Source organism: Pelmatolapia mariae, linkage group LG3_W (assembly GCF_036321145.2).
Source record: "Pelmatolapia mariae isolate MD_Pm_ZW linkage group LG3_W, Pm_UMD_F_2, whole genome shotgun sequence".
NCBI lineage: Eukaryota > Metazoa > Chordata > Actinopteri > Cichliformes > Cichlidae > Pelmatolapia > Pelmatolapia mariae.
The window spans coordinates 72,208,589-72,236,078 of NC_086229.1; the positions used below are offsets into that span (position 1 = coordinate 72,208,589).

General features: G+C 41.0%; 1 protein-coding gene across 3 annotated transcripts in view; it reads left to right on the top strand.

The window, feature by feature from the left end:
• Positions 1-20,809, top strand: part of LOC134624790 (zinc finger protein 665-like) — a 44,588-nt gene extending 23,779 nt beyond the window's left edge. For all 3 annotated transcript variants that reach the window (XM_063469847.2, XM_065470348.1, XM_063469848.1), the window contains 3 exons: positions 17,119-17,224; positions 17,684-19,120; positions 19,367-20,809. In XM_063469847.2, coding sequence (XP_063325917.1) covers positions 17,207-17,224; positions 17,684-19,096 — 1,431 coding nt within the window. In that variant the 5' untranslated portion in view covers positions 17,119-17,206 and the 3' untranslated portion in view covers positions 19,097-19,120; positions 19,367-20,809. The remainder of the gene's footprint in view (positions 1-17,118; positions 17,225-17,683; positions 19,121-19,366) is intronic.
• Positions 20,810-27,490: the final 6,681 nt, after the last annotated feature.

Genomic DNA, 27,490 nt, shown 5'->3' on the forward strand with positions numbered 1-27,490 from the left:
TTGGCAGGGAAGGTAAATTGTATAAAAATGAATATACTCCCCAAGTTTCTTTATCTTTTTCAATGTATCCCACTTTACCTTCCAAAATCATTTTTTAAATCTGTTGATAAAGCTCTGATCTCATTTATATGGGATGGGAAAAAACCTAGAATATGCCTGGATCTGTTACAGAGGCCTAAAAACCTAGGCGGCTTAGCACTTCCAAATTTTCGCCATTACTATTGGGCCTCAAAAAATCATATACTGGCTCAATACCCCTGATGAAGACTGGTGCCAAATTGAAGCAGCGTCTTGCATCTCCACTTCTCTTAGAGCCTTGGTCACCTCCAGCCTTCCAATTTCCTCAGGGCAGCACACCACCAGTCTTATAGTTAATAACACCCTCAAAATATGGGCTCAATTTCGAAAGAACTTTGGGTTTGAAAATCTTCTCCATTTAACCCCTATACACAATAATCACCTTTTCCTTCCCGCCAGATTAGACTCTGAATTTGCTCTGTGGCAGAGACGAGGCCTCCATAACTTTTCTGACATGTATATAGACGGTGTCTTGGCAAGTTTTCAGGATTTGTCACACAAATTTGACCTCCCTCGGTCCAGCTTATTTAGATACTTTCAAGTTCGCCATTTCCTTCAGCATCATAACCCCGACTTTCCAAATATAACTCCATCTACTGCTGTAGATGATCTGTTGAAACTGACATTTAAGCATAAAGGCCTTATCTCAAGAATTAATAATTGTATAGCCTCCTTTAAGAATATAACAATGCCAAAGATTAAAGCGGACTGGGAGAATGAGCTGGGGGTGGACTTAGAGGAGGAGATTTGGGAGAGCGCTCTTTTGAGAATAAACAACAGCACTTTTTGTGCTAAATTAAACATCATACAGTTCAAGATTCTACACCGCATTCACTACTCCAAGGCAAGATTGGCCAGAATGTTTCCAAATATAGATGCAAGCTGTGAAAGATGTAGAAATCCCTCTGCAGATCTAACACATGTTTTGTGTTATGTTAGTTCTAGAGACTTATTCATCATGAAAGAAACAAGACAGTCGATCGATTGATTACTTGCGCAAGGGAGGCCTCGTCTGTGTCCACCACGAAAATGACCCCAAATCCGGCCTCCTCTCGCTGCCTTTTATTGAGAGACAGTTCACACAAAACACAGCAAAGCAACGCCCACATGGTTCTAAGGCATTATATGTGTGAACTTCTGTATGTAGGTAAGAATGTGTGTGTGTGTGTGTGTGTGTGTGTGTGTGTGTGTCCTCCTGCTGATCAAAGGGTCATAAAACATAAAAGCAGGAGGAACATCCTTGCTCATAAAGAGGGTAGTCTCCCCCACACCCAATGTATGGTTTACCAATGGTAACACAGTGAAACCATACAAAGGGCAGGAAGTTCTACCAAACAACAAACAGATCTTTCAGATAGGATGTTGCCTGTGATAAAACACTTCAGCCTCACAGTTAAACAATGTAGAAATGGATGGTAAGCATAAAAATTACAAACATTTAACAATTCACTCTAACAAGTCATAAAAACATAATCGCTTTTACTACATTGCTTGCACGCAGAAGGATATTGTTGCACTGGAAGTCAAAAAAGCCACCCAAAGCGGCTTTGTGGTTTAGTGACCTGACACAATTTATACAGCTGGAAAAGATAAAGCACGCTCTCAAGGGGTCGAAGGAGAGATTTTTTGTTGTTTGTGATACATTGCTAAAACATTTAGAGAAAATTAAAACTATACCCACCTGAAAGAAGCTTGACAGCTGCCGTAAATCCTTGTTTTTGTGTGTGATTGGGATTAATTTTGTGCAAACTATTCCCCTTTTAAGTGCACATCTTCAAATACGGTGAATTTCCTTGTACTTCATTTAAATTCATTTTATTCATTAATTCATTTTATTGATTTACTTATTTACTTTTTCCCCTCTGTATTGGTGTCCAATATGTTCTTGGGGTGGGGTAAATATATAAAAAGGAGCATTGTGGCCTTGCTATATGTATGTCTTTGTACTACATTGTTGATGCTCAATAAAAAAATAAAAAATAAAAAAAAATCAAAGTATATCTGGATACCAAATTCAAGGATTTGAATTTAAAATTTTACTATACGCAGACGATGTTCTGCTGTTTATCACCAATCTCCAGGATTCTATACCCTCTGTATTATCTATTATAGAAACTTTTTAATATTTGTCCGGGTATAAGGTTAATATGAATTAGGGATGCACCGATACGATACTGGTATCGGGTATCGGGGCCGATACTGTAAAATGTGTGCGTACTCGTACTCGTAAAAGTTAACCGATACTGGGAGTAGATACTCATAATTCCCATGGACTTGAACGCCACGGTAACATAAGGTGTTCACAGTTCACAGAAGAGAACGGCATGGAGGTTAGCTGAACCAAAGTGAGAGTCTCGGCTAGTTTTACTGAGGTTAACTAGCACAAAAGAGTGTGTGACTAGAAAGCTAACCGTGTGAGAGCTTCACAACAGAGTGTGGGTGAAGTGACTTTTTGTTTCACTTTTTGTCGCACCACCGTGGAAAACTGTGTTTCCAGCTACGACCGCCGAGGCTAAAGGCTAGCCCGGACTGCTTGGCTGCGCCACGGAGGCAGCCGCTATGGACTGTCAGAGAGCTGGACAGTGACTGGCTAACGCGCTGTACCAGAGACAGCATCGGGTCCGCAGAGAGTGGATTTAGTGTGGGACTGGTGAACGGCGACCTACCGAGCAACGGAACTGTAAGTCAGACTTTTGTGCTCTTACTGGGGAGAAGAGGATTTTTCTCCATCATCCGGCGTGAGCAGCAAACAGGCCTGCAACAAGTGTGAATGTGAGTGTGTGTGGGGCCCATGTGTGAATATTGTGTGTTTAATGGTAAATATATATAAATGGCCTGCATTTGTATAGCGCTTTACTTAGTCCCTAAGGACCACAAAGCGCTTTACACTACATTCACCCATTCACACACACATTCACACACTGGCAATGGCAAGCTACATTGTAGCCACAGCTGCCCTGGGGCGCACTGACAGAGGCGATTGTTTAGTGGATTTATATAACGTGTTTTGGAGTGTATATTAGTGAGTCACTTACCAAAAGGTGATAACATAAGTTGGGTTGTTTAATATAATTTGAAAGGGAATTATTTCATTTATACAGTGTATTTCATTTGGTTAAGGAATTGGAATATCATTTGAGTTTAAAAAAGGGATGTATTGTACAGTATTTGTCTCTGCCCTTACGTTCAGTAAACGTTTCGTTTGTGTTAAAGAGTTGTTAGGGGTCGTTTCTTTACTACTGGTTAAGTTTAACTTGTGTGTGGTAGAAGTATCGGTTTTTGTACTCAGTATCGGCAAGTACTCAGATCCAAGTATCGGTATCGGATCGGTTTGAAAAAATTGGTATCGTTGCATCCCTAATATGAATAAAACTATTGCTATGCCACTGGGAAATCTGCCTATGACATGCAATATTCCATGTACCTTGTCGGAATCGGGATTTAAGTACCTGGGGATACACATTTCACCTAATATAAGAAGTATAGTGAAACAGAACATAGACATAGTTCATAAAAGCGTCAAAAAAGATCTTTCTAGATGGATGGATCTCCCGGTCTCCTGGATTGGAAGAATAAATTTAATTAAAATGAATGTGTTGCCCCGGCTTTTATATCCCTTACAAATGCTCCCATAACTCTCACCAAAAAAATTGTAAAAGAAATTGAAAAAGATCTGTCAAGGTTTATTTGGAGGGGTAGGAAACCCAGATTAAGTATGAAAACGTTACAGCTGCCCAAAGATAAAGGGGGTCTTGCCTTTCCTAACATGTTGCTGTATAATTGGTCATGTCATAGTAGAGTTATACATGAATGGATCCACGCATATCTAAAAGAGACAGATAATCCCCTTGAAGCCTGGACATGTTCGCCATTTAATCTTCTAAGCGAACTAGTGAGTAAATATATTAAGAAACATAACAAAGTAATGATTGATACTTGCTTAAAAACATGGCGTGATATGAATAAATACACTGAAAGTAATCCTATACTGAGTTATCTAACACCTTTTATAAATAATCAGCACTTTACACTGGGAATGTGCAGTATTTCAGAGATGGTTTGGTGCAGGAATATGTGTGGTGGGTGATCTGTTTGATGGGAATGTTTGTATGTCTTTTGAGCAGGTCCAAAAGAAATATGGAATACATCAAATAGATTTTTTTGCATTTTTACAGGCTCGTCACCTAATTTCTTCAAGTTTTGATACTTTGCACAATACAATCCAACTAGGACCCATGGAAATTTTCTTTTTACACTTAAATGTAGATAATAGTACTATAAGACAGTTTTACAATACACTACAAGATTATAACAAACATAATATTGGAAAACTGATTAGGAGTTGGGAGGGTGACCTCCAGTGTCATTGTGATGATCATGCCTGGAGTGAGTGCATACAATCTGTGCATTCTTTATTTCTTAGTAATAGATTTAAAGAAACACAATATAAAATCTTACACAGACAGTAAAGAACATCTATTTTTCTGAATAAAATTGATCCGAGCAGGTCTGCACAATGTATTAAATGTAAATCTGCGCCGGGGTCCTACTTGCACTGTCTTTGGACTTGCTCAAAAACTCAAAATTCTGGCTCTGTGTAACAAAAGAATTAAAAGGTATATTTAAAACCAGAATACAAAAAGATCCAGCTCAGTATCTATTGGGGCTGCTAATTCCGAAAAACATTCCAGATAAAAACAAACATATACTACTATGTAAATTATTGTTTTTTGGCAAAAAAAATGTATTCTTTTTAATTGGATTAATGAAAAACCACCAACAATAACTCAGTGGTATAAAGAAAATTTTAGAGTATTACCAATGGAAAGACTGAGTGCAAAATTAAGTGGCAATGATGATATTTTTTTGGATATATGGCGCCCGCTATTGGATTACTTACCTGATGATCTGAAGCAAACCATAGTGAGAGGGGAAGCCCAACTCCAATGGCAGGTTGAATTTGTCAGGAGAAATGTGTAAATGACTGGTAGACTGAATTATATATACTGTATTAGTTTTCCATTTACATGTCTCAGACTGCTTATTGTGGGTTTTTTGTTTGTTTGTTTGTTTGTTTGTTTTTTATTTTCTCTGTTGTTGTGGTAGTTGTTTTTGTCTTTTTTTTGTTCTATTTTGTATAAAGGGAAAAGTAAAAAAAAAATGATTAAAAAAAAATTAGCTGCAACACACCCTGTGAGCTGGATTTGAAGTGGGTTTAATAAACACATTACAATTTGAATGGAAACATGCCAGCCAACACAAGGATCATCTCGGAAATTCGGCCGCCACCCTTATATCTTATATACACCATCACAGACACTCTCAAACAAAGAACATTCCACAGCACATCGTGCATACCTAAAGCTTCAGTCCAGCTCATCCTTGACCTTCTCCCATGCTAAGTGTTATATCTTCACTGCGTGTTACTAGTATAACAATGATCCTCGGACCAAGACGTAACTTTGAGTATTTATTATAGCGGCATAACTTCCAGCACAGGGCTAGTTCAAACAACAACAACAGTACACATTTCCCATCATGCACCAGGTGCATGACCACTACGGGTCCTGCTATAACCCAAAATACACAACATCTCCTCCCCTCTTACAAAGGATGTACTACAGAATAAACAGGTGATCTACTCAAAACTTCTGTCTCCACTGGAACATGACAGTAATAGCATCACAAACATTTCACCTTTCCTTTTATTAACTGTATGGTTAGAACAACAACTCTTTTAATTGCTAACTTGGGAGTGAGGGTAGACTACCTCGACCTCCCCATGACCCATGGGGATTATTCTGCCCCATTCACTCGGGTCAGGTGCTATCTAATAACTCAGACGAACAGGAGGCCGCCGCTCTCTGTTGGGGTCTCGGCGGTCTGTGGTAACATCAGTCTGTGTGCTCTCTTGTGGAGCCTTTGTTTCTGACACTGAAGATGTCTCAGTCTCTCTTGCAGTCTTATTTACAGTGGGAACCACTTTTCCTGATGCGGTGGAGTTCTCTACTTGCATGTGTGGAGGGACTGGCGAGTCGATGAGTGCATTTTTAAGATCTTCGAAAGACCTTTCTGCAGACACTGGTGCGGTCTGAAGTAGCTGATCCACGTGCCTTCTCCACACTCCATCGGCAACCTGTACTGTATATGAAACTGGTCCAGTTTGTGCGATGACAGTTGCAGGAACCCACTTGTGTGCTCCTCGGTAGTTCCTGGCCAGCACTGACTCACCGGGGCTGAAGACTCTGTTCTTGACCTGTTGGCCCCTGTACATAATTTGTTTCTCTTGTTGTTTTTGCACAGTGTCCTTCACAGTTGAGGGTTTCAAAAGATCAAAGGTAGTGCGCAGATCTCTCTTGAACATTGCGTTGGCAGGAGATGTCCTTGTGGTTGCATGTGGACTGTTCCGGTAGTTAAGCAGAAACTTGTGCAGTCTCTGATGCAGTGTTCCTTGGCCTTGTGATGTTTTCAGTGCATGTTTCATTGTCTGAACAAACCTTTCTGCAAGGCCATTCGTTGCAGGATGGTATGGAGCTGATGTAATGTGCTGCACTCCATTAGCCTGCAGGAAAGCCTCCATTTCCTGTGAAACCAGTTGCGGTCCATTGTCAGAGACTATCTGTGTAGGAGATCCAAACCTACTGAACATTTCTCCTAGTGCTTCTATGGTCTTCTCAGTGGTGGTTGATTTCATGATGGTCACTTCAGGCCATTTACTGTGTGCATCAACAGCTACAAGAAACATTTTGTCCTCGTATGGACCTGCAAAGTCAATGTGCACACGATGCCATGGCTCCTGTGGGAACTCCCAGGGATGGAGAGGAGCAAGTGGTGGGTTGTTCCGGACCTTATGACACAATGAACAGTTTTTAGCGATCTCCTCAATCTGTTTGTCCATATTTGGCCACCAAAAATAGCTTCTCGCTATTTCCTTCATCCTCACTATTCCACTGTGTCCTGCATGAAGTTGCTTCAACAGTTTTGTTTGAAGTGACAGGGGAATAATGACTCTCCTCCCCCACAGCAAACATCCTGCCTGAACAGAAAGCTCCGCCCGCTTCCCAAGGAAGGCCTTCAGGTCTACATCCTCACCTGCAGGAAGACCCTTAACGATCTAGTCCATCACTGCTGACAACACAGGGTCATTTCTGGACGCCTTTTTCACCTGCACAGCCGAAACAGGTGCTGTCTCTACCTCCCTGAAGTAAAGGATCTCAACAGTGTCAGAGACGGGTTTTCTAACAGGGAGAGGTAACCTGGACAACCCATCTGCATTGCAATGAGACTCCGATTTGCGATACTTGATGTCATAAGAATGTCCTGACAATATCAACGCCCACCTCTGGAGACGAGAAGCAGCAAGAGATGGAATCCCTGTGTAGGGTCCCAGGATGGTTGTGAGAGGTCTATGGTCAGTTAACAGTGTAAACTTCCTACTGTACAAGTACTGGTGAAATTTCCGAACACCAAATACAATGCTCAGAGCCTCTCGTTCCAGCTGAGCATAGTTGGTCTCTGCCGTGTTTAATGTCCTTGATGCGAATGCAATTGGCCTTTCTTCGCCGTTTGGGAGAATGTGGGAAATCACTGCCCCCACCCCATAGGGTGAAGCATCACAGGCAAGCTGAATTGGAAACTTAGGATTGAAGTGGGTTAGCACCTCAGATGCAGTCAGTGAATCCTTTGCCTTTTGAAAGGCCTCTTGACAGCTTGCTGTCCACTTCCATGCTTCCTCCTTGCGTAGCAGGTTATGCAGTGGTTTCAGGAGTGATGCCAAGTTGGGTATGAACCGTCCATAGTAGTTCAACAGTCCTAAGAAAGACTTTAACTGGCTGACATTTTGTGGTGGGGGTGCATCCACAATTGCTGTGATCTTCGAAGGCGCAGTGTGTAGTCCATTTGCATCAATCACGTGCCCTAGATATTCCACAGAAGACTGGAAAAAGTCACATTTCTCCTTACGGACTCTCAATCCGTATTCCTTCAGTCTCTGAAGGGTCGCATCAAGGTTGCGCAGATGTTCTTCATCATCTGCTCCTGTACACAGGATATCATCCAAGTAACACTGCACACCAGGTAATCCGCTCAGGATTTGATCAATCGCTCGCTGAAACAATGCTGGAGCTGATGTGATGCCAAAAGGCAACCTGCAGTATCTGAAAAGTCCCTTATGTGTGTTGATAGTCAACATGTCACGTGACTGCTCTTCAACGTGCATTTGCAGGTAAGCCTGGTTGAGATCTATTTTGCTGAACTTTTGTCCCCCACTCAGACCAGCAAATAAGTCATCAATCAGAGGGAGGGGATACTGCTCTGCTGTTAATACAGGATTCACGGATACCTTGAAGTCTCCGCAGATCCGGATTCCTCCGTCCTTTTTAGGAACTGGAACGATGGGTGTGGCCCACTCGCTGGTTGTAACCGGCTCCAGAACACCATTCTTGACCAATGCGTCTAAGTTAGACTCCACCTTGGGCCGAATGGCGTACGGCACAGGTCTAGCCTTCATAAAGACTGGCTTGCTGTCAGGTTTGAGATGCAGCTTCACTGTAATTTTTTTCATGCTGCCCAGTTCCTCACGGAAAACCTCTTTGTGCTTTCCCAGTATGGCCTGCAGCTGAGAGGAACCATGCGACAGCTTTCTCACTTCTTGCCAGTTGAGTCTGATTGCTTTGAGCCACACACGTCCCATTATAGCAGGGCAGTCCTTCTGCGTAACATACACAGGCAGCTTAGCAGTTTGGTCATTGCATTGAACAGTCACCTCTGTCATTCCTTTCATTGGCACTCGATGTCCAGTATATCCTTTAAATACTGTGTCGGAGGGTTTGAGTGGAAGGTGCTTCAGACACTTCACTCCATACTGTATATAAATACCACTGTTTTGCACATACCAACCTCTGTATATTTTATATATCTTATTTTATTGTTTACTTTATTTCATTTGTAAAACATGTATATACATACTATATACACACTCAAACACACACACGTAGAAAAACATATTTAGTATACACATTCAGTAATGTATATACCTTTACATATTGTACATATATTTATTACTTTTTAGATTAGCCATTTTTATATTTTGCTTGTTTTACATTATTGTATTTTGCACAACTCTGTTGCTTGTGAAGCTTGCACACAAGAATTTCACTCACATGTACTGTACCAGTGTACCTGCACATGTGATGTGACAATAAAAGTGATTTGATTTGATTAGACATTATATGACACTAATGATGCTTTTGAACCTGTGTCAATCTGCATTTTTACAACATGTCCTTCCAGTTTGGGCTTGACCCAAAAGCCGTCTGAGGTTTCATCCACATTCAGTATTCGCAAAGTATTTATTGCAGACAACACTTCTTCATCGGAGGAATCACTTGCTCTGTCCTCATGAAGCTTAACTGTGCGAACATGTCTTTCCTTTTTGAATTTTGCAGTGCCTCTTTTATTTCCAATCTTTGAGCCCTTATCCTTGCTCTTTTTGTTCCTACATGCCCGTGCTACATGGCCTTTTTTTCCACAGTTGTTGCAATCCATTTCCTTGCACCAGCAATCACTAGCAAGGTGGCCTAACTTGCCACAGCGGAAACATGGTCCTTGTGCATTTGCTTTACCACTGTCAAGTTTGTGTACTCTGTCTGTAGCATGCAGAGCATGGGCTTCTTTTGACGCCATTTCCATGGTCACACTGATATTAATTGCCTTCTCAAGAGTCAAGTCACCTTCCGTGAGTAATTTCTTCTGTGCAGCTTCATTTCTTAATCCACACACGAGTCTGTCTCTTAATGTGTCATTTAAAACATCTTTAAACTCACAGTGTTCAGCTAATTTGCGTAACGATGCAACGAACATTGTGACAGACTCACCCTCTTCTTGGTTTCGCTTGTGAAACCTGAACCGTTCAGCGATCACGAGGGGCTTGGGCGAAAAATGTTTGGTCAGTGTGTCCACAATCTCTGTGAAACTTTTATTGCCCGGCTTTGCTGGCTGCAGCAGGCTCCTTAGCAGATTAAAAGTCTTTGGGCCTATCACACTCAAAAAAATGGGCACCAATTTATCATCCTGTATGTCATTAGCCGCAACGAAATATCCAAAACGCTCCGTATATGAGCTCCATTGCTCCGTACTTTCGTCGAAGGGACCGATAGAGCCAATAACTCCAGCCATTACTCGGCTCCTGGTTGAATGGCACTCTTCCCCTCACAACTGTTCCTTTTCGTAACGTCTTTTTTACCCCGCGTACTCACAGAGTTTTCCCTTCGTCGTCTTTTCCGCTGTTCACTCCTCCCTGTTTCGCTGAAAAAATCGGCATCCACCGCCGCACACCGGGTGGCTCGCCCTCACATCGGCGCCGTCTAACACCGGGCCAGCTCGAGGCATCGGCAGGAAAAAACAGTGCAAAACTCCGTATTGTCGCGGACTGCAGCGCCGGTCCAGTCGTCCTCGTCGCCACTTTTTGTTATATCTTCACTGCGTGTTACTAGTATAACAATGATCCTCGGACCAAGACGTAACTTTGAGTATTTATTATAGCGGCATAACTTCCAGCACAGGGCTAGTTCGAACAACAACAACAGTACACATTTCCCATCATGCACCAGGTGCATGACCACTATGGGTCCTGCTATAACCCAAAATACACAACACTAAGAAACATTATGACCACCCGTCACCTCCTTTAAAACCGGATGTCTGGAGATCTTCCAGTCTACGATGGGTCCACTGTGAAGGTGCAATAACATGGGGCCCACTTGTGATAACATTCTACATGCATGCATACAACTGGTGAATACTAAAGTGAGGAAATAATATTACTATTACTAATGTGATATGATTTATAAGAAAAGAAATGTGGCACTACAACATGAATAACAGCGCTGGTAAATACACACAGAAATGAACAACTACAAGATTAAGTCTGCATGGCCCACAAGCTCATGCGACCCTAGGATGTCGCTGTCATCTTCCTGCTCCTGGAAAAACATACATACATCCACCCTTTCCTTGTCTGCTTGGAGTAGGTGCAATCTGCGTGTCAGTGTCAAGTCAGTGAACCATTTGTCCCCATTATCAGTCCAGTCAGTCCCCATTGTAATGTGGAGAAGCTCACTTTAAGATCATTTTCCAGCAACACTGTTGTATAGCACTTTTAGTTCAAATCATGCAGGCCTGCTTAACGGACAGCAGATTCTCAAACAAAACTCTCAGTGCACTCCTCAAACGTGAAAAGAAAAAAGAAAAGAAAATACTACAAAATATAAAAATACGAAAGTCTAGTTTTAGGACTTGCCAAAGCATACTCGTCTCCTTAAACTGATAAATCAAACCAAAACTTATTGACAGGTTCCACTTTGTAAAAAAAAAAAAATGTAGCCGCCAAATAAATCCCCAAAACATTCATCCACCAGCCACACACATTTCACACAACCCTAATGTCCTATTAGATAATAACTTTCTTCCGATGTAACCAGGTGTATGTCATGGTAAAGCCTCCCCCACACATTTGAATTTGAATTTATTTATTTAAAAGGGACAGTGCAGTTTGACATAGTCCAAGTACAAAACATGAAACTGATGTAACGCACATAAGTTTATAGCTGTTGCTAATTTTCAACAATTGTCCCTTGTTGGGCTTACAATCAAAATAAATACATTTTACATTTTCATAAAACCAAAATACATCGTTAATACAACTACAATTAATAGACAATAAATAAAAATAAAATCATTAGTTAAAATGACTACATCTCCGATTTCCCTTTAATCAAACTTTAACCTTCAATGGAAAGGATCTGATGTCTGTAATCAATTTGATTTTGGTTGGAAGTGTGTTCCACAGATTGCAAGCCTTTATGGAAAATGCCGACTGACCAAATTTAGATCTGCGATATGATATCTTGCAGTTTCCGTTCACCATGCTTCTAGTAATACGATTACTATCTTGTCTCTGGATGTATCTATTAAGACACTCTGGGGCCATCCTATTTATACATTTAAAGACTAATTTAAGAAAACACAAATGATTAAAACTCTTAAAACTAAGTAGATTATATTTCTCTAAAATGTGACATTGATGCCAGGGCTGCACGATTTTGCATAAAATGAGAATCACGATTTTTTTGCTTAGAATTGAGATCACGATTCTCTCACGATTTTCTTTTCCAATATAAATATTTATTGAACTTATTAACTGCACATCAACTTCCTAACAGCTGAGACTAAACATAAAAACATTAAATGTCTCACTTGTCTACTCTTACGTACAAAACCTTAAAATACTTCTAACAATAACATTTTGAACAGTATTCTTTCCGTGTGTAAGGTGATGAGAGAGATAGGTAAAAGCTATGTTTCTTAAAATGTAAACCACAATTATTAACAAAATATAACGCTTAGTTCGGCTGGACCATAAGTCTGTCGTTGCCGTGAAATGTTGTACTGCTTGTAATTCCGTCTCCACCCTTGCCTGACACTGCGTGTATAGAGCAGGTAGTGCAACATTTGAAAAATAGTTGCAGGACGGCACTGTGTAGCATTTGTCTAGGGTGTTGATCATTTTCCTAAATCCCTCGTTTTGCACAGTGTTAATCCTCCGTAATGTCTTTGTGCCTGGGGGAATTTGACGGGTATGGGGAAGCGCTGTATAAGGTTCCCATTATTGATGTTTGGGTGGTTGACCGGGACGGATTTTCTCCTGTCACTTTCTTGGACTTTACAGCTTCGTCATATTGCACTTTATGGTGACGTTTAAGTTGGTTACAAATTCATAGTGTTGGCTTGCGGTGCTGCTACTATGGCAAAACACAGCTTGCAAATGATATCTTTTTGACTCTCATCATTTTTTTTGAAACCAAAAATCTTCCACACGGAGGAACGAGAACCTTTTCTTGGAATTAATGTTACAGTGGGGTTGTCATTCTCACCGCCATCAGCGAGCTTTTCCTCTGCACTCATTGTGGTTTCTCCCCTCCGGCAGTTTCTCTCACGTGCTCTCCATTGTTTTTTCCCTGCCAGCTGGCTTCTGTATCACGTGGTATTAGGCTCTGCCCTTGTCATTTGTTGAGCATGAAGAGTGAGCGCTTGTTTTCATGCAGATTATGTCCCGGATCAAAATGCGGTACAATTGTCATCTTTTTTTCTTTTTTTTTTTTCCACATCGTTGTCATTTGGAAATGAGATCGCACATAAGTATGAATTGAGATCGCGGTTTTCTAGCATTTAATTGTGCAGCCCTAAATGATGCCATCGAACAGATTAGACATAGGACACAGACCTTCAAAATAAAACAGGAAACATGAGATTCAGACATGACAATACAAACTTGATCACATAAGACACGCAGCATGAAACACAAAGGGTGAGGGAAACTTAAATACAGGGGAAGAAAATACAAGAGGAATCTAAAAACCAAATGAACTTCGCTGACCTAAAGAACTTAAACATAAACTATAAACATCAAAAATGAACTAGAACTCAAAACACTGGGTCAAAAGACCCAGGAACGTGACAAATGCATAAATAACTGAGCTGCTCAAGCAGGTATATAGTGCTGAATTAACTTAAAACAATTCAGATTAGCCTTGACCGTCTTAGCAATCTTCCTTACATGCTTGTCCAATCTGTTAGTCTCACTCATTTAAACCCTCTGCTGCATTCTGTTCACCCTTGCTATCATTCAATCATCTTTCCTAATATAATATTAGTCCACTAGTTCATATATCGCTTCTCATCTCACTAAGTGAATCGAACAAGATGATAAAATCAGAAACACAGGCTTAAAATACCATCTGGTATTCATGAGCTTCATTGCATGTGTGTGTATGTGTTAGTAGGATTAAAACATTCTGTGCTTATGTATGTCGTTTTAATTACTTTCCCCTTTTTCTGAAACAAATCTCTGTTTACTACACCTTCTTGTTTCAGAAACATCTAAAGAAGAAAGTCTCTATTGTAGTCAGGCACAGCTAAATTCTGTTTGTGAGTTAACCTAGCCAACCACACTGTGTGTTGTTAACACCTTCAACATGTACCCCCTCGTGTGCCACTTCCTCTATGTCCTCTATTTGTACCACCATATGTAGAACCACAATAGCCACACACATCGAAATACACAATTCTTAGATGCTTAGATGATGAATTGTAGAATAAATTCTCCATTTGTAGAATAATTTTAGAAATCCACATTAACAAAGAGAGTTTCGAAAATGTTTTTTAAAAACCTCATTACCATCCTAGGGGAGCTAGGATGGTAATGAGGTGCTTGAAATGTTGTAGGTGGCTGAGTTTATACTGCTACCATTGAGACGCAACTCCATCTTTGTGGATCTATGGAAGTCCATATATACAGGGTGTAGCATCCCCTGGGTAAAGGCGGTGATCTGCGGGGGGGTCAGGGGGTTTTCCCTTTCAAGTTCTTGTAGGTAACTGATGACTTTCTTTTTGTAGTTGCTTCTGGGGTTTGTTAGAATCTCCCTGTTCTTTCAATCTTTGGGCTGAAGGAAGGACAATACTTGGTGTATAAATGCTCAATCAACAATTACTTTATTACACACAATTCAACACTTTTGAGCACAAACCATCATGATGGGGAGACATGCATGCAGAGGGTCACAGCAAATCTCAAACCGGTGGAGGGTTACTCAAACTCTTACAGCCTTAGTGGCCCCCACCTAGTCGTAAAAGCCTAAACATTCACATTCTTTCTCTCACACGGCACCTAAGTTATGACCTCGGCTCCCTGTGCAGTCTGTTATGTTCTTTTCTAATCCGGCAAATAAGGTGATGACTCTCTGAAAACAGTATTTCTTGTTTCTTATACAGCAGTATAATGCATCATAAAACAATATCATTCATTCACCATAAATCAGCAGTCTAATGTGATACAAAGCAGTTTGTTCTGGCTCCTTAACCTCCTAAGACCTGAACTCTTCCACGGCATGCATTTTTAATTTCTCTTTGATATTTGGGCTAATTGGGCCCCGATGAATGTAAAAACAAAGAATTACCAGATTTTTTTTTTTACCTTATTTTTGTTTTTAAGAAAAATTAGAGCCACATATGAGGATATTCGTTTAAAATTTTGATAGAACAGTAGCAGTATAATGTCCTCGTAAGTGGATATCAGGCCCTTGTAGAGCAAAATTGAGTATTTTGGTCTAAATAACCAAAAATGTGATGTCCACATATGTGGACGCCAGGTCCTAGGAGGTTAAGAGTCGCCCCTCATGTTATGTGGTGTTGTATGGGTTCACGCAGTGTTTATTTGTTTTTTGGCACACTGTTCATTTTATTTTGACATCCTCCCGGAAGTGCTACTTCTCATTACTTCCTGTCTAACGGGAGAAGGACGGTTTGCTACTCCTGTGCCTGCCTATGCTGCCTCTTAAGCCAGCACAGTCTGTAAGTTGGCAGTAATGTTGTGTTTTACTAGTGATGGGCAGATGAAGCTTCATGAAGCACTGAAGCTTTTCATCCAATTGGTTCACCTCAGCGCAAAGCTTCGTGAAGCTTCATTTGCTCTAGTAGGTCTATTGGACGTGAAAATATTAGTTGGCATGAATTTGAAGAGTGTGCCATTTTTGCACACAGCCTGTAAATGTCAACAACATAAGGAGTGTGTAAAACATGTATATTGTAGTGATGGCAGTATACTGTGTATATTTATACTGGCAGTTTGGAAAATGATTATTTGGAAATGCTTAAAATGGAAATGATCATTTACTGTGAGGTGAGGTGTGGTTGGGGTGTGGAAAGTGGTTGTGCTTTTGTAACGTTGAGGTATGGACAGCTACACACTGAGGCTTTGAGTCTCAGTCCTGCCTCTTCACATTTTATTCTGTAAAAACTACATTGTCACTGCTTTTATGAGCTTTTTAGTGGGGAGAACATAGCTAGGATTTAATGATTTAACAAATCTTTTAAATCCTTTGTCCTCCACAATGCTAAATGGCTGGGAGTCCTCAATCACCATGCTAACCAGGTCTCCATCTATTTGAGATTGTTCTCCTGAGGAAAGACAATAAAAACAAAGGACAAATATAAATATCACACGCGTAACTTATTACAGTTGTATAATATTGTTCTATCATTTAGTAACATGACTGCATGCTATATTATCATGGCATTTGATGGCTCACCTGGTCTTGCTCCACAATCCGTGTTCCCCTTATTCTCATGCAAAGCTCTGTAGTGCCTAAGCATGGGTGAGGTGTTGTTGTTATATCCCAGCTCCCTGGCACATAGCAAACACTTCACCTTGTACAAAAGTAAAGACAGCTTAACATAAATTGTATTGCACCATCAGTACTATAAAAATACATCATCTGTAGAAATGTACATACCTTGTTGGGAGGAATAAAATCAAAATGTTCCCACACAGGGGAGGACATCCTCCTCTTCTTAGCTGGCTCCATCCTCTCCTGACTTTCTCTCCTCACTCTCATAAACCTCCAAACTGTCTCCAAACTCTCACTAACCGCAACTCTCCATCAAACACCCACATTTTGAGTGAAGTCTGAGGGGTTTATATCGCTGTCATAGCTCGCGGCAAAGTTCGAACCGCTTCATGAACCAGTCACGTGGTACAGCCAGGCAGCGAGGCTTCGGACGTCATCATTTTCAGCTCCTCCCATAAATGAAGCAAGCCTCGATACGCGCTTCGTGGAAACGCCCCCTCCATTACTCGACACAAGCTTTGAAGCCTCGATACAGAACGTCCCATCACTATGTTTTACTAGTGAATGTTTAGCACTAACTGTCGTGAGTTGTTTGTGATATTTTGAGAAGGTAAATTCACTCAATGATGTGTTTTATTAGTCATTAGCCTTGACGCTAATTAGCGCTAGCTAACCGCTAACGTTAGCTTTTTTCGTTCTGCTTTGCTTTGCATAGTAACAGGTCATAACATCTTCTAATTGTAAGAATGTTTGCTGATGTCAGCTCACACGGGATATTTTGTGTTTCTTTACAGTTTTACCATTCATCCGTTCATGTATTTCAACAATATATATATATATACTTTTTGTGTCCCAGCTGAGTAACAGGAGGAGAAGAGTCTGGTGGTGCAGCAGAGGAACAATTTCAGCCATTTGGACTCAGCTCAGCCACTACAGAGGAAAGAATGACTTCAACACAAAAGGTGAGAAAAACATCACAGTTACACTGTTATTCAAACTGTGTGCACAGCTGGTTGGTTTTTAACAACATGTTAACAGCAGCTTTATCTTTTCCATCCTGGGCTCCTCCATATATACAGAATCTACATTCACAACCAAAAACCACAGAAGTTACAAGAAAATACAAAGATCATATTTTCTCTACACACATTGAAACAACAATATCATCAGTTGAACTCTGATTTTTTTTCTGAAGTAAAAGAGTTTCTCTACTGAGATCAATATTTCTTCAGTAATGTCATTTTCATAACAACTTTCATTGTAGCACATCATTGTAATGTGATACTATCACCAGAAGGTGGTGGTAACACACCTACAATGTGTTTTTGTTGACATGTTTGATTCCACCAATGGAGGGAGTTTCAGTTTGTTCCACGACTGCATTTCACTCACTGCCTCTGTTTGTATCTCTGTCACTGCAGGACCAACATGGAGCAAGAAGTCAGCGCTCTCAGGAGGCCGACAAACCTCACAGAAGAAAGGGAGAGAAAACCTACAGCTGTGATGAGTGTGGGAAGGATTTTACCCGGAATGACAGCCTAAAAGCTCACCAAGTCATCCACAGTGGAGTTAAACCTTACAACTGTGACTTATGTGGGAAGGATTTTACCCGGGCTCAAAGCCTAAAAAAACACCAAGTCATCCACAGTGGAGTTAAACCTTACAGCTGTTACTTGTGTGGAAAGTCTTTTAACCGGGCTGAAAACTTAAAAACACACCAAGTCATCCACAGTGGAGTTAAAGCGTACAGTTGTGACTTGTGTGGAAAGTCTTTTACCCTGGCTCAAAGCCTAAAAACACACCAAGTCATCCACAGTGGAGTTAAACCTTACAGCTGTTACTTGTGTGGAAAGTCTTTTACCCAGGCTGAAAACTTAAAAACACACCAAGTCATCCACAGTGGAGTTAAAGCGTACAGTTGTGACTTGTGTGGAAAGTCTTTTACCCTGGCTCAAAGCCTAAAAACACACCAAGTCATCCACAGTGGAGTTAAACCTTACAGCTGTGACTTGTGTGGAAAGTCTTTTAACCGGGCTGAAAGCTTAAAAACACACCAAGTCATCCACAGTGGAATTAAAGCGTACAGTTGTGACTTGTGTGGAAAGTCTTTTACCCTGGCTCAAAGCCTAAAAACACACCAACTCATCCACAGTGGAGTTAAAGCTTATAGCTGTGACTTGTGTGGAAAGTCTTTTACCCTGGCTGGAGACTTAAAAAAACACCAACTCATCCACAGTGGAGTTAAAGCGTACAGTTGTGACTTGTGTGGAAAGTCTTTTACCCATGCTCAAAGCCTAAAAATACACCAACTCATCCACAGTGGAGTTAAAGCTTACACATGTGACCTGTGTGGAAAGTCTTTTACCCTGGCTCAAAACCTAAAAACACACCAAGTCATCCACAGTGGAGTTAAAGCTTACACCTGTGACTTGTGTGGAAAGTCTTTTGCCTGGGCTCAAAGCCTAAAAACACACCAAGTCATCCACAGTGGAGTTAAAGCCTACAGCTGTGAGTTGTGTGGAAAGTCTTTTACTGTGGCTCAAAACCTAAAAACTCACCAAGTCATCCACAGTGGAGTTAAACCTTACAGCTGTGGGTTGTGTGGAAAGTCTTTTGCCCGGGCTCAAAGCCTAAAAACACACCAAGTCATCCACAGTGGAGTTAAAGCCTACAGCTGTGACCTGTGTGGAAAGTCTTTTACCCTGGCTCAAAACCTAAAAACTCACCAAGTCATCCACAGTGGAGTTAAACCTTACAGCTGTGGGTTGTGTGGAAAGTCTTTTAACCAGGCTGCACAGTTAAAAAAACACCAACTCATCCACACCAGAAAGTAACTCTACTAGTGCAGTTACTGTGAGGTATGTATTTATTTTTATCCTGTAATTGTAACCTGATTGTTTGGAACAAGTCTGATCAGTAAACTTATGGAGTTATACTGAATGAACTGTTTGGAAAAATGAAGACTCATTTTCTCTCAGGAAGCTGAGTGTTGTAATGTAAACGGTAAAATGTAATTGGACGTTGGCAGAGATGCTTTTTATTTCAGGTGACGTTCAGGATAAAAACGTTGAAGGAATTCCCTGACTTACACTGTCTTTGTTTAGAAGTGGAGCAAAGCACATGGATCCAGTTCTCAACCCTGTCGTCACTGTGGTGGTGGGAAAGAGTTTCTCTGTGACCTTTGTGGAAAAACTTCATTCATCAACGGGACCAAAAAAACACATCAACGTAGCCACACTGGAGACAAAATGAACTACTGCAAAGAATGTGGGAGAGGCTTCCACACGCCAAGTACATTAAAAATACACGAACTCTTCTACAGTGGGGTCAAAAAGCACATCTGTGACCAGTGTGGGTCATCCTTCACCACTGGACATGAGCTCAATGAAAAAGCATAAGCGAATCCACACAGAATAGACACCATACAAGTGCAGACACTGTGACAAAAGCTCACAATCAGGTCATCGTAACAAACATGAACGTACACACATGGAAGTGAACTTCACCTGTGACCAGTGTGACAAGAGCTTCAGGAATCTCAGTTCATACTCCGAACACAAACGATCCCACACTGTAAATAAACTGTTTCACTGTTACCAATGTGCAAAAACATTCACTTCATTATCTGCTCTGTGCAAACATCAGCCTGATCATGCAGGACTGAAATCACTGGATCACAATGAATCTGAAGAGAGAGAAAGATCCTCTTCTGGTTTCAGGTCAGACTTAAAAACCTTGAGATCAGGCTCCACAGGGTTCAAATGGAATCTCCTGTAAAGAGTGTCAGCTGATGTCACACTTGGATCTGATGAGGTAGCTCTGATTTCTGGAGCTGCAGTGAATAATCCTGAATGTTACATTTAGGAAGCTGCATGTATAGATATGCATATCAAGTTTATGTTTTTTCCTTTGAGGGATTTGAATTCTCTAAAATGTTATCCCTGTTACATTTTATTCTTTGTTCCCTTAGGACACAGTAGTGTTTAGTAGTTGTATTCGTGTTATGTGTTACCTAAGTTAAATTTCAATCCTTCATTCATATTTAAACTTTTGCTGTGGTAATCCCTTCTCTTAAATCATTTTCTCCCAAAACTGCAAATATTTTCACAGCAGTTGCTCTTAAAACTTCCCAAATGAACTACATCTGTCCACCAGCTTTGAAACAACACCTGCTGTGACTTTATGTCCAGAAAAAAGAAACTCAAGCTAAACTGGTTTTGGGCTGTACTTCCATATAATGCCAGTTTGTACCAGAAGATGAAGCAGTGAGTCAGTGTAACCTTTATTTAATTAGGCAAAGAACACATTCGTATTCACAGTGGCAGCAAAGAAATGTTGAAAGGTAAAAACAGCAGCACACATCAGGACCATTTTAAAGATCACAGGTGACTTTTACTTAATTCAAATTCCTTCAAATTTTGGCTCCTCCTTTCACTTTAGTGTATTTACTGTATCCTTGAAGTCCACGTGTTGTTTTTTAATGAATTCATTTTGATCCACATGTTCTGCAGCTGTTTTCCTGTTGATTTGAAGTTTGTATTATGAAATCCTGATAATGTTAAACCGTTAGTTATATTTGATGAATTCTGTGTAACGTTTGTCTTATTAAACAGTTTGGTGTGAAAAATGAAGAACTGGTCTCAGAACAAGTAGTTTGAGCCCTGATTTCAGATTCAAACTAATTTAACTGTTTTCAGTGGTACATGTGGAGGTTTATCAGAGGAGGCGACTGGGCTGTTCTCCACTCACACAGAACAGGGTTCCTGCAGCTCATTAAAAACTCTGAAATGATCTTCAAGGACAAAAATATTAGATTTTTCTCAAAAACGTGCTGTGGGCATGACGTTTTTAGAGAGTGTGTTTAAGATACATTGTGATTAACATCTCACACATTCCAATAAAGCAGATGTTCCTCCATTGCAACCGCGCTTTGCAGATGTGTTCTCCCCCCTGCCCGTGTGCACGACTCTCATGGAGCACCACTTTGAAACGCAGCTGATTGGCAGATTCCCTTGTCTGCAGAGTCCAAAGACAAAAACGGCCTTCTCCACTCTGTATGGTTCGTACCAATTCGTCACACTTCCGTTTGGCTTGTTTGAAGCCCCGGCCATTTTTCAGCACCTCCTGTAGCTGCGTCCTCACACTGCATATGCTGTTTCCTACCTGGATGATGTCGTCATTCATAGTGATACCTCGGTGGAGCATGTGCAGTGGTTGGTCACGGTCCCGGATTCCCTGAGGCAGGCAGGGCTGATGGCAAACGTGAAGAAGTGTGTGGTTGGATGGAGGGAGGTACAGAGTTTTTTGGTACAATTTTGAGACCCCATTTGAAGGCTGATTACACCACAGCGACGTGATGAAACTGTCCCAGTTCCAAATGCGCCCTTCATTTCCCCGGACTTGAAGGATGAGTCGGGTGTATCATTCGTGGCCCAACATATCCCAGAATTCATAGCGCAGCTTTGACTGTGTCAATTTTTTTTTTGAAAAAACAAAGCGTGGTGGCCGAAGAGTAAACGTTTAAATGAGGTCCTGCTTCCATGCACTTATGCAATTAACCACTAGATGGGTATATTTATGAATAATATTATATTAGGGACATTTTCCCAGACATATTTTTGACCTGGGGGTAGAACTGATTGTGAAATGGAAAGGGAAAATGCTTATGAAATTGCAAATTAAAAACATGATGCATTTAAAGTAGCCCTTTTTTATTTTTATTTAAGAAGAGAATTTGTTCCACGGTGCGATGGCCAAACCTGTTCCTTTTCGTGGAGATAATTTCTCCTGCCTTAAGGAAAACCCCTTCACATGACACAGAAGAGGCTGGAGAGCAGAGAAACTGGTAGAGATGCAGTTATACAGTCTACCTGGGCCCCACAAACTATCAGCTAAAGGGAATAAATAAATTAAATTGCTGCACATTTTGTAGACTAACATTTTAAGATTATTTTGAAAATAAAATATATCTTTTTATAATTTTAAAATCTCTATATTGGCAATGTGCATCTCTGTTTCTGGGCTATACTTTTTTAATGTCTTCTCACAGTTTTCTCACAGTAGAGAAAACCAATTGACTGAGTCCCCAAGCAGTGATCTCCTTCAACATGAAGAACAATTGCAGAAGGCTGGTGTACTCCCATACACAAATATGAAGACTGCAACATGTTCTAAGGAAGATGAGAAAGCACTTGAAGCTCTTGAACGGTGCACTACCAGAGTGCAGGTGTAGGGAGTGACAAGATATGCAATGCCCCTCCTCCGTCGCAAAGACAGTCCTCGCCTTTGGGCACCCAGGCTGGCCTTGCTACCACAGGTACGGAGTACTGAACGTCGGATAGCGAGAGACCCAGAGCAGGTTGAAACCTACTGTCAAGAAGTGCATAAGCTGGAGGTGGCAGGCTATGCTGAGAAACTATTGCCTGAGAAGGCAGATTGTTCGAGCGAGTCATGGTAGCGACCACACCATGTAGTTCACCACAACAGACCGGCGAAAGAAGGAGGATGCAAACGTCACCAGCGCACGGAGTTAATCGGCCCGCGGCCCAACAAGGGAAAACGGGAAAAATTGCATTACCGCGGCCGTTAAAGAGGATCCTCCTCCGATCTTCTCGTGTTACCCAGATCCTTTCGGCAGTAAGAAAACATCAGAAAATTAAGATGCTGTGTCTACGTTATGGTGTGTGAAAATTCCTGTAAGGTTAAGAGCATAGCTGGACTGGCCATCGGGCATACCGGGCATTTGCCCGGTGGGCCGCTGGCGACTTTTTGTTTTTATGGGCCGATGGATTTTTTTTTATTTTTTTTTTAGGAAGGGTATATATAAGGAAAGGTGTTGGATTGGCCAATTGGTCATGATCGACTCTGGGCTGGACCAATTACAGCCGAGGAGGCCGGATGCACCCTCCCCCTTGTTTAGCAATCTTATAGATGAACTAAAGAAAATGGAGAACAAAAAAAGAAAGGAGGTGTTTATGAAAATATCACTAAATCTGTCATTTATTAATTTTAATATTAATTAATGATCATGTCTCACCTCTAGTGTTCTTGGTCTTAATTTAAGGTTTTTCCTATAGCGATTGACAGATCACGTGACTTTCGCGCATTGCATGCTGGGAACTCGAGGCAAAACAATCCAAGTACCGCATCAAATGCAACCATTTGCAGCACCGCAAAACGTTCATTCTCCGGTTCCAATACCTTCTTGGTTTTTCTTTGCCGCACAAAAAAGGAATGTACAAAACTAAGGAGAACAATGCCGGTCCGTACAAAGACAGACTCGACGAAAAGGCAAAGAAAAGGTACGAGGAAAAAATCAAAGGAGTGAAAGGGTTAGACCCTTACGAGCACACAGAGTGGACAAAAGACGTCAGCGTGCTGCCCAACTTTCACCACGCTCAGATTTATAATTATACGGTTCTTGGAGTGAGTGCATACACTCATGAAGGTTTTAGTAACTTCAGGTCACTGCAACAAGCCCAGGTACAGTTTACCGATGGATGGGTACAGGACCTTGAAATGCACCGTGTAGAACGAAAGACTGTCGTACGAACAAAGGTAAGTGTTGGATTGTGTGTCCACAGGTGTTTGTACTTTGCGTCACAATAAAATGACGGTAAAAGGCTCCGCCCACTTTCTATCCATGTCTCACCATGCAACGACTTTGTGAATGGACTGGAGAAGTGTAGTGGAAGAGTCCTCCGTCAGAAATAAGATATGTGTGTTGACTTTTTATTCTCCCTCAAAAGTATTATGCCATAACACTGCACAGAGCAGCTCTGCTAACAGGTTATGGGCCCAGAGCAGCAGCAAAGAGATCCTGTAACTGCCAAAGGAAGGGCAGCGTTTCCTGAAACCGCAAGTTACCGGCAGGTGTTAAAAGTTTGGCACGATTGAGTGAGTAAGCGTTTTTGTGCATCATGAGCAGACGCACGGCAGAGTCGGGCAGTCGATATTCCCATTTGCAATTTGATGGAGATGAAAGGAAATATGAGATATGGGAAACGAAGTTCCTTGGTCATCTCAGACTACAAGGTTTGAAAGATGTCATCTTAAAGGCTGAGGGTGATGAAGAAGCCGATGGTGAAGATGATGACAAAAATGCAGAAGCATATGCAGAGTTGATACAATTTCTGGATGACAAAAGTTTATCGTTAGTTATGAGAGATGCAGTTGATGACGGACGGAAAGCCCTAAAAATTTTGAGAGGTCATTATGCAGGAGTGGGCAAGCCAAGGATCATAAGTCTGTACACCGAACTCACTTCTCTCACAAATGAAAAGAATAAGATAAGATAAGATAAGATAAGATAACCTTTATTAGTCCCACACGTGGGAAATTTGTTTTGTCACAGCAGGAAGTGGACAGTGCAAAAGTTATGAAGCAAAAATTAGAATAAAATAAAATAAGAATAAATACAGTACACAACTGTACAGAATAGAATAAAATAAAATACTATATACAGTAGAATAAAATAGAATAAAATATGCAATAAGATAAAAATAGAATACAAGTGCTATATACATGAAAGTGTATATATGAATGAAAGTGTGACGGACTATATTATCCGAGCAGAAGCAATTATCACAGCGTTAAAAAATGCGGGTGAGTCACTAACTGATGGACTTCTGATCGCAATGATAATGAAAGGTCTACCAGAGACGTTTAAACCCCTGATTGTGCACGTTACACAGAGTGAAGCAAAAATCACATTTTCAGAGTTTAAAGTAAAACTCAGAAGTTATGAAGAAACCGAGAGAATGCGTGCGGCTGTAACTGATGACAACGTAATGAGGACAAAAGTGCAATCAGACCAGGATTCTACTTCATGGCGAGCAGATGACCGAAGATCAAAGAATAATGAGATTGTGTGTTTTAAATGTGGACTAAAGGGACACACTGCAAGAATGTGCCGATCCAGAGCATGGTGCAGTTTTTGCCGGAGTAGTACACACAAAGATGCGACCTGTAGAAGGAAGCTAAGACGGGATGAAGCGAGAGGGGTCGTGGAGAAGGACTACGCGTTCAAGACGGGCTCCAAACCCCAGAGGGTCCCGGACGGCGGCCAAGGGATGCTGAATAACCAGCTACTGGTGGATACGGGAGCGACGTCACATATCTTCACGAAGATCGAGAGTTTTAAGACTTTTGATGACACATTTCGACCCGAGGCTCATTGTTTGGAGTTGGCTGACGGAAGGCGGAGCAGAGGAGCAGAGGAGCTGCAAAGCGGCGAGGAGATGCTGAGATAAGTATGATCGACAGTAAAGGACGCAGCCACAAGGTAACATTGAAACAAGCACTCTACATTCCATCGTTCCCACAGGACATTTTGTCAGTAAAAGCAGCTACTAGTAACGGAGCCACTGTGGTTTTCAAACACGGGGACAGTTTTCTTAAACATGTTGATGGAACAAAATTCCCTATATATGAACACGAGAGACTGTTCTTTATAAACACTGTGCAAGAGTTTGAAGATAAATGTAATGGATGTTTTGATATGCAAACGTGGCATGAAATTCTAGGACACTGTAATTATGAGGATGTTCAAAATCTGCAAAATGTCGTTGATGGAATGGAAATTAAGGGTAAAATCAACAAAAATATGCAATGTGAAGCCTGTATACAAGGGAAGTTTACTCAAACTAGGAACCGAGAACCAGATGAAAAGGCCAGGGCAGCATTAGAGTTGGTACATACGGATTTAGCTGGTCCGATTACGCCAAACTCTAAAGAAGGGTTTAAGTTTGTTTTGTCGTTTGTTGATGATTATTCAGGTGCAACATTTGTATATAATCTGAAACACAAAAGTGATACAACTCAAGCAACTGAAAGATTTATTGCAGATGTGGCGTCATATGGGAAAATCAAGTGCATTCGTTCTGATAATGGAACTGAATTTACAAGCAGACAGTTCAGAGATTTATTAAGTAGACACGGCATTAGGCAGGAAACTTCGGCGCCATATTCGCCTCATCAAAACGGAACAGCAGAGAGGAACTGGCGTACACTTTTTGACATGGCGAGATGCATGTTAGTTGAGAGCGAATTGCCAAAGTCTTTATGGCCATATGCAGTACAAACCGCGGGAGTGATTAGGAACCGATGTTTTAACAAACGCACAGGTCAGACAGCGTATAAGATGTTAACTGGAAAAAGACCTGATCTTTCTAGAATGAAAAAATTCGGATCATTGTGCTATGCTTATAAACAAAATAGGGGAAAGCTGGATCCAAGATGCGACAAAGGTGTTTTCTTGGGATATGACAAAAATAGTCCAGCATATTTGATCTATTTCCCAAAAACCGGGAAGGTTGAAAAGCACAGATTGATAAAAATACTAAATCCCGCGACAATGGATCAACAAACACAGAGTGATCAGATGTATGAAGATGAAGTTTATGAATCCAGAAAAGATGGTGAACCCAAACAGTCGAAGGATGAGGACACTCCAGATGGTAGTGAAAGCAGTCAAACTGAGTCCGAGGTTAAAACTGAGGATAAAGTAGATGCTGGAGCTACACGTTATCCATCCAGAATCAGAAAGAGACCTGATTATTTGAGTGATTATATCACTGATGTGAAAGAGTGTGAAAATGAACAGATGCAAACCAGTGTTGATTATTGCTATAGATTGTTGTGTGAAATACCCACATCATTTAGCTATTGTGTCAAGTGAGTCAAAAGAATGGGAAAAAGCGATGAATGAAGAAATTCAATCCCTTAAGGAGAATGACACATTTACTTTAACCATCTTACCAGAGGGTAAGAAAGCAGTGGGGGGTAAATGGGTTTATGCCGTTAAAAAGAACTCTGACGGATCAGACAGATATAAAGCTCGATTTGTGGCTAAAGGTTTTAGTCAAACAAAAGGAGTTGATTATGAGGAGACTTTTTCACCGACTTATAATTTATCGAGTGTGAGAGTTTTGATGCAGAAAGTGGTTCAGGATGATATGTTGGTTCACCAGATGGATGTGAAAACCGCCTATCTACACGCACCAATAAATGAAGAAATATATATACAACAACCAGAAGGTTTTGAGAAAGAATCAAGTGAGACTAATAAACTGGTGTACAGACTAAAGAAATCACTTTATGGGCTGAAGCAATCGGGTCGTAACTGGAACCAAACCTTACATGACTATTTAAGCAGTTGTGGCTTTAGACAAAATGTTGCTGATCATTGTGTGTATTCAAAAGAAACTGAAAGTGAAAAAGTAATCATC